At 34.7% G+C, this 13,828-nt stretch overlaps 1 protein-coding gene across 10 annotated transcripts in view; it reads left to right on the forward strand.

The window, feature by feature from the left end:
- Positions 1 to 13,828, forward strand: part of SNTG1 (syntrophin gamma 1) — an 878,369-nt gene that overhangs the window by 779,112 nt on the left and 85,429 nt on the right. For all 10 annotated transcript variants that reach the window (XM_045398223.3, XM_065519199.2, XM_005563291.5 and 7 more), the window contains one exon: positions 1,669 to 1,761. In XM_045398223.3, coding sequence (XP_045254158.2) covers positions 1,669 to 1,761 — 93 coding nt within the window. The remainder of the gene's footprint in view (positions 1 to 1,668; positions 1,762 to 13,828) is intronic.

The raw sequence follows: 13,828 nt of genomic DNA on the forward strand, positions 1-13,828 counted from the left end.
TATGCTGCACCGAATTTATTTTCACCTGACATTTTCTTGTTTAAATGACAGTCCTTGAAATTAGCAAACCATTATGTCTAAATTAGGAGAAAATTTTATAGCCTTAAACATTCCTTAATGTTGATAATAGTTTTAATAAAGTGCTAATGGGTGGATGTAAGCATGCACAATGCTATGTATTAAACAAATATAATTACTCCCCAAAATGGGCTTTTGAGGCCCATTAAGTATGTTCTTTAGTCTGCTTTTTTTAAAAAAATGTAACTCCAATAATAATTTTGCATCATTATAATTTTTCTATGCTAATAAGGCTTAAACACAAGAATGTAATTTTTGGTGAAGGCAACTTGATGTATCTAGTTATGATTACATTCAGAATGGGATTCAATTAGTGCAGTTTTACATACGGTATTGTAAAAAAAAATACAATGTAAGGATAGGTATTAAAAATTTACTTCAGATAAACTTCTCTTCCTTTTTTTCTTCTCTCTCTTTGTCTCTGTCTCTACTTCTCTCTCGTCTTGTACATGAATCACAGATATTTTTCATGATTGGAATATCCCACCATGATTTAAAATTAAATGCAAATAAAACTGGCTGTAGATGTAACAATACATCGTGGCATATATAAACCTCAAGTTTTTATTTCATATTTGATTTATATCCTGTTTTCTTTATATTTCGGTATCCATATTTAATATGAAAAATTAGGCTGGGCACAGGGGCTCACGCCTGTAATCCCAGCACTTTGGGAGGCTGAGGTGGGTGGATCATGAGGTCAGGTGTTTGAGACCAGCCTGGCCAAGATGGTGAAACCCCATCTCTACTAAAAATACAAAAATTTGCCAGACACAGTGGCAGATGACTCTAGTTCCAGCTACTTGGAAGCTGAAGCAAGAGAATTGCTTGAACCCAAGAGGCAGAGATTACAGTGAGCTGACATTGTGCCACTATACTCTAGCCTGGGTGACAGAGCAAGACTCTATTTAAAAAAAAAAAAAAGAAAAAAGAAAAATTATAATATTATCTGACCTCACTGTGAAAGTAATTACTTGTTGATTTTTAAAAATTGTCTGTAGTTCTAAATAAATAAATTGGAAAGTGGTACGTATCTGTAGGAATATCTTGTGCAACATTGAAGAACAGAGAAAGACTCTTAAGATCAAGATCTACTCTTTTGGCTTGGTTACTAAATTTGTATTTGTGTGCATGAGAATGTGGTTTAATAATATCCATAACATTGATATCCTGAGAATTCAAGACAGTGCTATTTAACAATAGTTATCTTTCTGTTTAATGAAAATGGTTGGCTACAGTAAATAATGACTTAACATAAACTTGCCTACACCTAAAACTTTTTATATACAACCTTTATTGTCAATACAGCAAAAACCAACAGTGTAGCACAATGTAAAGACAAAACTAGAGGGAGCAGGATTGGAAACTTGGCCAGGCATACACCTTGGCAAGTTAAAAATAAAACCCAACACTCTCAGCTTCTGTTTCGTTAACATTAAAATGTTGATAATCCTCCCTTCTTTATCCAATTATTGTTAATATTAAATTAGATATTGTATGAAGTACTTACTGCAGAAGCTGTCACATAGTTCTTAATATTAATATTGCATCAATAACATGAAAAGTAACAATACTTTCTGTTCTACCTAGTGCAAGACCTATGCATGTGTGCTAGAAAGTCATCTAATGGGACTCACAATTGACTTCAGCACAGGATTTATCTGCTTTGATGCTGCAACAAAGGTAATGTGTTAAGGTCAACTCTGAGAAATATGCTGCAAACATTCTAATTCAAGGATGATTTAAATGCCTCATAACTCCTTTCAGCATTTTAATTGTAATCATATGTCAGATTTAAGATCCTCGTTTTCGTTAATGGAAGATAAATTATGCTTCAATCTGAAAAAAAGTTTGAATTTTTAATAAAACAAACGTAGTACCACAAAACTGTAACTATGTGAAAGTAAATATTTCTTTATAAGTCTATCTATGTAGGTGTCTATCTATCAATCATTTTCCTGTTTTTTAAAGATATGACTTTATAATTGAAGGGACATTTTCTTCCCCAAAAAGCAATTTAAAAAAAAAAAAAATGTTTCTTTATACTTTACCTGCATCAACTTCTGCAAGACAAAAAGAAGGAAAACATGTTGTTTTTTTAAAAAATATATATATATAGCTGACATGTTAAAATTATTGAATGGTGAAAATTTAAAGTTTAGAGTCTAGCCAGAGAGTAGGACTTTTATAAACACTTGACTTAATAAGGATTATGCACTATGAGGTGCTCTTTTCCCAAAGTATATATCTCTGGGAGTGATGCACATTGAATGAGAGAGGGTGCCTACTCAGCCAGTCATACCTAAAAAAAATCCAATTTTGATTATGATGGAATGACAAATGACAAAGCCAAATCATTGCACATTATTATCATTATTTTTAATTGGAAGTGATCTTAAAGGTCAACTGACCCCCATTCAACTGGTAATCTCTTTCTAGGCACTACTCCAGTTTGTGACTTGGGACCGTTGTCCCCATGGAAGACTTTCTCTTCCCTCTCATTGAGGATCTCAGTTCCTTAGATCCATTCCACTTCCTCCTTCATCAAAGTATGGCTTGGGTATAAATTGATTTGTTCCTTCTCACTAATTTTAAGAATTCATGAATAATTCTTTACCAGAACATACATATTTTATCTAGAAATTAAGTCTTGTGTGGGATTTTCTAAAGCAAATGCCAACAAAATAAAACAGTGGTACAAACGTGTAGGAAAGATGGACTGTAGGAGGCACTGGGGGTGCTTGATTCGGGAAAGATGAACGTCTAATGGTGGGATCCAGGTAGGATTCAGCCTTGCGGTCATTCACCTTGTGAATCTTCATGACCCAGCAGTTGGCATTCTCCTGCAAAATCTCACATTACTTAAAGATGGTTAATAGTTATTTTTATTTTAATATGGTAAAATTAAACAGCACACATTTGCTGGTCAGATTTGGTCATCTAATGCATTGCCTTTGCATCATGACAAAAGAATACTTTGTGAATAAGGAATTTTAAATGCCAATGACTCTTGAAAACTCTCAAATGAGACTGCCATAAACTATTCCTATTACTAATTTTTTTATTAAAATGCTCATCAAATCAAGATAGGCTCCTGAGTATTAAATTAATTTGATAAATTAATTGAATTAAATAATCAGTTAAATGAGTAATAAGTTAATTTTATAAATAAATTTAGAAGCAAATTACACTAACTAGAAAAGTCAAAGTCTGATTTTAAAAAGAAAATGTTATTGCCAGAATTGTCACCAAACGCTGTTACATGAATCTGCAAGAATCTTACATTAGCGAATGAGAAAAATAAAATTCACATGAATATATTTCGGAGTATGTGAATCTATTCTGAGTTTATTTTAAGGCTAGCATAATACTAACCTATGTCAGTGTCCTGTTGACTCTGTATAATAAAGGAGAAAATCATGACACCAATGTCCTATCTGACATGACTGTCTACTTCTGCTGGGTGTTCTGGGAATGAGTGAGTAGTCAGGAGAGTCTAAGTGAATGATTATGATGCCATCCAGGGAAAACAGTTTAATAGGCAATGAGAATTTAATCAGTCCAAGCTTGATACTCAGGAAAACACCAGAAGCCTTCAGGAATAGTAGTCACTGTTCTATTTTCTGATTCTATCATTGGAAGCATTTAACTTCAAGGCAATCTGAGAATTGGGAAAGGCTAAAAGGAATCTACACATTAATCAAGGAGATTGTAGTATCCATCACAGATTAGGATACTTGGAGAATGAAAGTAGGAACTATTAATAGTTATATCAGACATAAAGAGGAGGACAAGCACAAATGGAGATTCCTGGACAAACCACTGAACTGGGCTTACTGCAAGAAACTTGCACCCCTTCATCAAATGAGCCTGGAAGTTATTTTTAAATATGACAAAAAAAGATAATTGTTACATACAAATCAAAACATGCTTTGTCCAATGTTTTATTAAAATAAATAATATCTAGTTATTTTCTGTCTATTTTTGCTAAGTAATATGAAAGTGAAAAATATCTCTAAGACTATATGTTCAACAGTTTTTAAATGTTTGGATTCAGGAGAGTTTACCCTTTAGCTGAATATGCTTTGTCCTTCTGCACTTCTTCTTGTAACTTCCAACCTTGAAGTTACTACAGAAGCAAACCAAAGGTCTTGTAATAAAGAAGAGATTCCAGGGAAAGGGTGGACTCTATTCTGGGACATTAAGTGAGCTCCATATAAAGCAGATAGTGTATTGTTAATATATCAATGAAGGAAAGAATTGCTGCATCTCTTATTTCAGGGAATGAGAGTCCGCATGATTTTAGATTACACTGGTATGCTAAATGTGTGGATGTAGAGGGATGTCTGAAAATGTCAAGCTAATTCTCATTACTTACCACCTGTGCTTGGAAGTTCCCAGAGTAAAAGATTACCCTTGATTTGCCAGAGCACAAGACATATTAAATAGCATTCTGCTCCCTATGCTTACATTTACATTAGCAGGGTATAAGGAGGTGATACATTCTTCAGTTCCCTTACTGTTGCTGAGTGATTTCCTCCCAAATTCATTACTATACAGCTCAGCTTGTTCTTTGTCATTCTCATCCTTATTAAAATGTAGCTTTTCACTGTTAGAGAAGGGTATTATTATTATTATGTCAAAGAATAATGTTAGCCATACTTAACTTACATAGCTAAAAGCATAGCCTTGTTGCCATTATATTCTTTTAAATATGTATATGTGCATTAATTAATTATATCTAGTGATAGAGTTCCTAGTTAAATAGAAATCTCAGCAGTGGCATCTACAAAACACTCATTTAATTTATGAATAAATCTTCATTGAATGCCTGCTGTCTCTTGTGAGACATGGGAGAGCATACACATCAGTCAAAGACGTTTCCTTAAAGTTGAGACAAGCAGGATGAAACTGCCCAGACAGATATCTGTAAGTGAGGAAGGACATGGAATTTGAGGGAAGAGTGGGATGAGAGATCATGTTTATGGGTATCTAAGAGCCAGATTTAAAAAAAGATCCAATTAAGAAATTGGAAGTGATTCTAAGAACAGGGGAATACATTTAGGGTTTGAGACAAAGGAAAGAAATGATCAGATGTGTATTTGAGAATAGAAAACTACTGAAATAATGTTTGACTGAAATTAAGACCATCTGGGCAAAATCCAGATTCCAAATGTGTTTTTCGATTCTTTTTTTATTTTTAATTTTTTAAATTATACATTACGTTCTGGGATACATGTGCAAGACATGCATGTTTGTTACATAGGTATACTTGCGCCATGGTGGTTTGCTGTACCCATCAACCTGTCATCTAGGTTTTAACCCCTGCCGGCATTAGATATTTGACCTAATGTTATCCCTCTCCATGCCCCTACCCCCAAACAGGCCCCAGTGTGTGATGTTCCCCTCCCTGTGTCTATGTGTTCTCATTGTTCAACTCCCGCTTATGAGCAAGAACATGTGGTGTTTGGTTTTCTGTTCCTGTGTTAGTTTGCTGAGAATGATAGTTACCAGCTTCATCCATGTCCCTGCAAAGGGTGTGAACTCATCCCTTTTTTATGGCTGCATAGTACTCCATGGTGCATATATGCCACATTTTCTTTATCCAGTCTATAATTGATGGGCATTTGGGTTGGTTCCAAGTCTTTGCTATTATAAATAGTGCCTCAATAGACATGTGTGTGCACGTGTCTTCATAGGAGAATTTATAATCCTTTGGGTATGTACTCAATTTATAATCCTTTGGGTATACACTCAGTAATGGGATTGCTGGGTCAAATCATATTTCTGGTTCTATATCCTTGAGGAATCACCACACTGTCTTGCATAATGGTTGAACTAATTTACACTCCCCACCAACAGTGTAAAAGTGTTCCTATTTTTCCACATCCTCACTGGTATCTGTTGTTTCCTGATGTTTTAATGATTGCCACTCTAACTGGTGTGAGATAGTATCACATTGTGGTTTTGATTTGTGTTTCTCTGATGACCAGTGGTGATGAGCTTTTTTTCATATATTTGTTGGCTACATAAATTTCTTCTTTTGAGAAGTGTCTGTTCATATCCTTCATCCACTTTTTGATGGGGTTGTTTTTTTCTTGTGAGTTTATTTAAGTTCCTTGTAGATTCTGGATATTAGATCTTTGTCAGATGGATATGTTACAAAATTTTCTCCCATTCTGTAGGTTGCCTGTTCACTCTGATGATAGTTTCTTTTGCTGTGCAGAAGCTCTTTAGTTTAATGAGATCCCATTTGTCAATCTTGGCTTTTGTTGTAATGGCTTTTGGTGTTTTAGTCATGAAGTCTTTGCCCATGCCTATGACCTGAATGGAATTGCTTAGGTTTTCTTCTATGGTTTTTATGGTTTTAAGTCATGCATTTAAGTCTTTAATCCATCTTCAGTTAATTTTTGTATGAGGTATAATGAAGGGGTCCAGCTTCAGTTTCATGCATATGGCTAGCCAGTTTTCCCAAAACCATTTATTAAATAGGGAATCCTGGCTGGGTGCGATGGCTAACACCTGTAATTCCGGCACTTTGGGAGGCCAAGGTGGGTAGATCATGAGGTCACGGGTTTAAGACAAGCCTGGCCAACATAATGAAACCTTGTCTCTACTAAAAATACAAAAAATTTTCTGGACGTGGTGGCAGGCACCTGTAATTCCAGCTACTTGGGAGACTGAGGCAGGAGAGTTGCTTGAACCCAGGAGGCAGACGTTGCCATGAGTGGAGATCACACCACTGCACTCCACCCTGAGTGACAGTGTGAGACTCCATCTCAAAAACAAACAAACAAACAAAAAGGGAATCCTTTCCTATTGCTTGTTTTTGTCAGATTTGTCGAAGATCAAATGGCTGTAGATGTGTGGTTTTATTTCTGATTCCTCTGTTCTGTTCCACTGGTCTATATATCTGTTTTGGTACCAGTAACCATGCTGTTTTGATTACTGTAGCCTAGTAGTATAGTTTGAAATCAGGTAGTGTGATGCCTCCAGCTTTGTTCTTTTGGGTTAGGATTGTCTTGGCTATATAGGCTCTTTTTTGGTTCCATATGAAATTTGACCTCTTCAAGGAGAACTGCAAATCACTGCTCATGGAAATAAGAGAGGATGCAAACAAATGAAAAAAAAAATCCACGTTCATGAATATTAAGAATCAATATTTTGGCCATAAGGTACAAAATAATTTATAGATTCAGTGCTATTCCCATCAAGCTACCATTGACTTTCTTCACAGAATCAGATTCCAGATTTTTGAAATCTATCCTCTACTGGGCATTTACCACTCTATCACTGAGGAAAAAACAAATACATTCATGGATGACAAAGTCAAAGAATAACACTATGAATTGAGGGAAGAAAATTATCAGAGTGTAACTTTAGAACAAAGAGACACAGTACAACTCAAAGTTAAGGTTCCAGGAGGTACATGGGGAGAGGAAAACTGGAGAAATAGATTGGGCCACATGATCAAGGTCCAGCACGCGCTCCACCACAATCTTGTTTACACAGTGGAAAGAACATTCTAGCTGAGGTACAGCTTGCAGCAAGCAGGTGGAGGCAATACTGAGTTAATGGGCATTTATGTTTCCCCTCAATGACTTATTATAGAATAACTTTCAAACTTTTTTAGAATCATGGAATTTTGTAAAAACCAAAACTAAAAACAGCAACAACAACAAAACTATAAAAGGGAGATATTTGTTATGGGCACCTCCCTTTTATGTTTTTGTTTTTGCTTTACAAAATTCCATGATTCTAAAAAAGTTTGAAAGTTATTCTTTCTATAATAAATATGGACATCCAATAAATAACACCTGAGTGTTAGTAGTAAAAATAAGAATGAAGGCATTGGAATCCCACACCTGAGACATAGCATTTACTCCTCCTGCTGCAGCTCAGGAGTCACAGGGCTCCATGGGATGTAACTGTAGCACAAATAATATTCATATTCATACTATGTAAATATCCATTGTGATTATTAGAGCACCATAAATTTGACTCTTAAACATGGGTAAAGGACAGCATTACTCATATCATTGCTTGTCTCTAGAATACTAGGTCCCCCAAATTGTTATAGTCTGCTTGTTTTTATCATTATTTAATATTTTAATAGTTGAAATTGAGAATGGCTGTGGTGTAATACTTATAAAGGCTTCTTTACTTCAATTTATTTAAAAGCCAGTACTGATACTTAGCTTGTTAAAAACACTTTTTGAAAATCAAGATTGGCTAACAGATCTATGAAGATAATAAATATGAAGTAAAAGGACACAGTCTTAAGAATGAGCTCTATCACAGATTATAAGCTACTGTACACTATTATAAAAGGATTTTATGGTTTCTTTCCTCTTTATGTCCATTATTAGCCTTAACTGAATGTGCATTAAAAGCATTGTTATGGAAAATGTTTGTTAAAACCCACTCACATGTATAGTGACCTTCATTTTGCAAACTTACATTCTGAGCAGTAAGAGACAGACAATCAAGATGATCTTAGCTGAAATCACTTCATTCTGGTTTTTCATATTTTTTCTACAAAATTAGAGGACTTGATTATTTTCCAAAATAATTTTGATTTACAATTAAATTCACGGTTAACACATTAACATTTGAAATTCATGAAATACCTTAATCTGTCTAATCCACTTAGTCCTTTAAATCAACACTGATTTCTAGAATGTTTCAAGGTAAAGTTTGAATTGAAATTAATATGGCCCTTTTTATTTTTAAAAATATTTGACATGGCTTTGATAAACTGAAGGAGCTCTGAGCTACTGTTTGTCCCAAAGGTGTATGACCCTCATGTACACACATGTGCACACACATACACACTTTATTATACATCTTTAGACTTTTTATATAAAGCATTTATACGATCACAATATGAATTCCATCACTTAAACTTCTCAACATAGAATGAACCCTTTATTTCTTAAATTTTATATTATTCCATAGTCTTTCAATTATTTCACATCAGACAGTTACTAAAAATAAAAAAAAAAAAAAATTGAAAACATCAAAATGAATTCTTTCTTGAAATGTCTCCTATGTAAGTAGAAATCTTCACTCTACACATTATAATATAGTTCTGACAGTACTCACGTAAATCTTAGCATTTTAAAATTATATATTTATTTTTTCGTTCTAATTGTGTTACAGCTCAGCAATACAGACAGAGAGCTGTTTGATGTGATTTTTATGATCTTCAGATAAATTATTTCTTCTTTGATTTTAGGAGAATGAAGAACATTGTATTTATTGCAAAAAAAATCTCAGACATTTAGGGAAACTATCTATCAGGTAATTGCTTTCTAATCTTCAAGTATTTCAAAGATAGCCCTAAAGTAAATATTTTTTAAAAAATTAAACATTCAAATTTGAATGACATTCAAAAAATTAACCCAAGTTTCCATGCAATATATTAGTGAGGCTTAATATAAAAAATAAAATTTCCTGCCTTTTTTTTTTTTGAGAGGGAGTCTCGCTTTGTGGCCCAGGCTGGAGTGCAGTGGCGCAATCTCGGCTCACTGCAAGCTCCTCCTCCCGGGTTCACACCATTCCCCTGCCTCAGCCTCCTGAGTAGCTGGGACTACAGGCGCCCGCCACCATGCCCAGCTAATTTTTTTTTTTTTTTTTTCATTTTTAGTAGAGACAAGGTTTCACCTTGTTAGCCAAGTTGGTCTCAATCTCCTGACCTCGTGATCCGCCTACCTTGGCCTCCCAAAATGCTGGGATTACAGGCATGAGCCACGGCGCCCGGCTCTTACTCATTTCTTGATATACAAGGACATTATACAGCACTGTGAAAATTAACACATAATTCACTGCTATGTTTATAATTCAAATATAGAAAAAATAAAATCAAGAAAGAGTCGAAAGGTCTTTGGCTAATATATACTTTTCATACCCTTACATTTTATATCTTGTTTTCCTCTTCTTTAAATCTTTTAATTTTTTATTCTTTCTTTCTGTGGCTTCTGATATATTTTATATTTTTCTGGATTAATATTATTATTATTAAGAATAACTGACTTCAAACTTTTCTCATTATATTTTAGTTTACCTTTGCTTAAATTATGATTTTTGATTTCCATAAAAGTTTTGTAACTCAAAGAATTATCCTTCAAACCTGCATGAATTGAATGGGAATGATATAGCTTTGCTTTTCCTTACAGCATTATTTGAAAATTAAATGAGATAGCATGTTAAAAATAATAAATTGTAAAACATAAGATAGAGATTCTGAAACATTTGAGCATTATTTCCAGCTAGCCCATATTTCAACAGATCTTGTTTCAACCACAACATGTCCTTTCATCTGTAACTAGAATTTTATCATGCTTTTTCTTTCTGTTTCAAATTCCTCAAAGCAAACCAGGGAGTTGCTTCTGCAAATCACACAGACACCATGAGCCTCATTTTCTTCATCTCTAAAATGGATATGTGAATAACACTTTTCTCACAGGGTTATGGTAAAGTGTAAACAAGAAAATGTGTGTGAAGTGTGTTGCACAGTGAGAGTTGCATGATGAACGCTTAGAAGGAGATGGACATTTCTGCCCCTCACACACTGTGGGATAGTCCAACCCAGTGCAGTACATGCGTACCAGAGACCCTTTGCTACTGTGCTACCATCCTCAAGATGTCAAAGGGGCACTGTATTTTCTAGAAGTTTTGATCAACCAGTCAGCAGAGTTATTGTCTGTTACATTCCAGTCCTTAGGGTCTGTGCTTTTGGAGGTCTTTGTCCTCTTAGCCCAGTGAAGATTGATGTTGAACGAGTAGTCGTATGTTTAAATAGTTCTTAGCAAAGGGAGTTCGGGATAACCTGGAAGCTACAAACTAGATTAAGGGGCCATTAGCAATAGCTGGAAAAAAAGTACATTTCACTTGAGAATTTGTAGGTCCTGGGTGGCTAAATAGGCACACGGTGAAGGAAGACTGAAAGGCAAGTGTGAAATCCCTGAGACTTAAGAGAACACTGAGAGAGGAGGTGGAAAATTAAGGAGTGGGAAGGGCACACAAAAGTAAAATAGTCAGATACCAAATCTGAGGAGCTTTGGACTTCATGTTGAAGAGTTGGCACTTACATCAGCAGTGGCCCAAGTTTGCCATGTAACACATAATGACCATGCATCACTGCCTTATGAAAGTAAACATTTGTTTCTAGTGCTTCTGTGGGATTCAGAAGATTGACCTGGGCAGGCTAATTTGTACGGCTGTAATTTGGATGGTTCGCTCAAGCATCCTCTGATTGTTCCTTATTCTTCTGTAAGAATGAGGAGGTTAGCCCAGGCATGTCCTTTTCTTGTAAATGGCAAAGGCAGAAGAGAGAAAGCCTTAATGTGCAATTCTATTTTAGTCTCTGTATTGGGAATAACTGCAAAATCCTACTGTCAGTCAAACCATGTCGTGTGGTTGAGGCCACTATCAAATGGGAGGTCAGATCAGCCCAGTCCATAGAATTTGCATCAATCAAGTTAATAATTAAATTTTAGAAGTCATATGAGTAAATGTGAAGAATAGTGTTGCCTCAAAAATAAAACTATATAGATACTTATTTATTAATTTGGCAGTTATTTTATAAAGTGCTTAATCTCTGTCAGTGGGCCAGCCTACAGACGACCTTGTGGAGAATGGAGATAGTGGTTGTTTCTTAGATTGCAGAATATATTTACCTAGATGTAGTTCTCTCAGGATACTCATTTGTTTTTCTCTTTAGAATGCTTACTATCCTTTGAACTGGAAACTGTGTGTTCATATGTTAAAAAGAAATAGCTAGAAGAGTTTATTCCTACACAGAATTAATAATACAAATTATTAGTGTGACCGAATTTTATCATGTTTGCAGAAAAAAGCAGCAATAACAACAAGTAAAACAAAACCAAAAAACAAAGCCCTTTGCCATGATTTGAGTGAATGTGTTCCCTCAAAATTCATACATTAGAATCTAATACCTCATGTGACAGCATTAGGAGGAAAGCCATCTTGGGGGCTAATTAAGTCATGAGGTTCTGTCCTCGTGAATGGAATTAGTGCCCTTATAAAAGAAGTTGAAGTGGTGTCCTAGTCCCTTTTGCCCTTCCTCCTTCTGCCACGGGAGAAGGCAGCAACAAGCACTATTTTCAAAGCAGAGAATGACTTTTCTCCAGAAACCAAATCTGCCAGCACCTTGATCTTGGACTTCCAGTCTTCAGAACTGTAAGAAATACATTTCTATTATTTCTACATTATTCAGTCCTGGGTATTTTGTTATAGCAGGAGGAACAGCCTAACATGCTCTTAGAATCCAAGAAAGCTGTCCCAACAAAACAAAGATTTTTGCCTATTTTCATCAGACAGATGGCATGTCAACTTTCTGAAAATAAAATCTGTAGGTTAAGAATAACAAATAGCATACCGTGACCAGTAGTATATGGAAATGTGCTGGTGCTTTCTTTACCACATGAATTTGGGGCATTCTTTTGAAAAATTTTGCATGGCTATGATTAAAAGAAATATTGTAATGCATCAACTTACCAGATTGATAGCATTAAGTTATTATAAAATTAATCTGTAAGATTTGAGCTTTAGAAACATTTTAATAGAAAAAGATTAATCTTTTTCCTTAATAGATTTCAAATAAATTCTGAAAGTGAAAACCTCTATACTCCTCCGAATGGTTTAATATATTTGATGAAATATATATTTTGATATGTGGATTTAATTTGAAGGGAATAAATTTAGATGAAATACGTTTGAGGGAGAAGTTCTGAGCTTGATTAGACAATTTTGTTCAATCTTTAATTTAGCCAACTGGCCTAATGATAATGCATTCCTCTTCTATTATGTCCAGCTCAAACATGCATGATCCCTAAGACTCCATAATAACGACATTTCAAAAGTGTGTTCAACACTGAACTTGCTGTCCATTTTAGTCTCACACCTTTGTATTCCCATCTCATCTATCTAAATAAATCCAAATTTAGTTCTATCCTCTTACCTTATCCTTACCCTTGCCATTTAGCCTTTTAATAACTTTCTCTAAACAAATCTAGAAAATGCTCCCTCTTTTCCATTTTCAATATTACTAACTTGGTTAACCTCTTCTCATTTGGATTACCACAGTATGTTCCAAATAGGGCTTGTCAATTTATTTATTGAACATATTCTTATTATGCATCAATCATGCCACATGACTATTGCTAGATACTAGGAGTTTAAAAACAGATGCAGTCCCTCCCCTCAAGAAGTCTACAGTCTAATGAAAAGGACAGATCTAGAATAGGGTAGGTACTTTCATGCAGTATGGAGAGAAGTCTAAACATTATGAGGGCCTTGTTACAGACTCAAGAGGGATAATGCCAAATGGAAATAGGACTTGGTGGGACAGTTTGATCAATTGCTTAACCAGAAGGTTCATCAAGACAATTTTCAAAGGGTAAAAAGTATGTTTGCGGTTATCACTGGACACTCATGAGTCAAATATCAAATACCAGGTGATTTGTGTTGTGAGAAGAGTATAAATAGATACTACCTTCAAAGCATTATTGTTGTAATTTTTAACATGTTCTATATAATAAGTTTTAAACTACATAAATTGTTCTTTCAAATGTTTTTGCTTTTTACCTCTGTGGTAAAAAGCTACTTTTATTGCACATAAAATAGTTAACATAGTGTTTAGTTTTACCTTCATATGTGAAAGTTGCTTCAATTTCTTTAAAGATAAACTTTTCTCTAGGGCATGAATAATTGGACCTGAAAACAG

This window comes from Macaca fascicularis, chromosome 8 (genome assembly GCF_037993035.2).
Source record: "Macaca fascicularis isolate 582-1 chromosome 8, T2T-MFA8v1.1".
Lineage (NCBI taxonomy): Eukaryota > Metazoa > Chordata > Mammalia > Primates > Cercopithecidae > Macaca > Macaca fascicularis.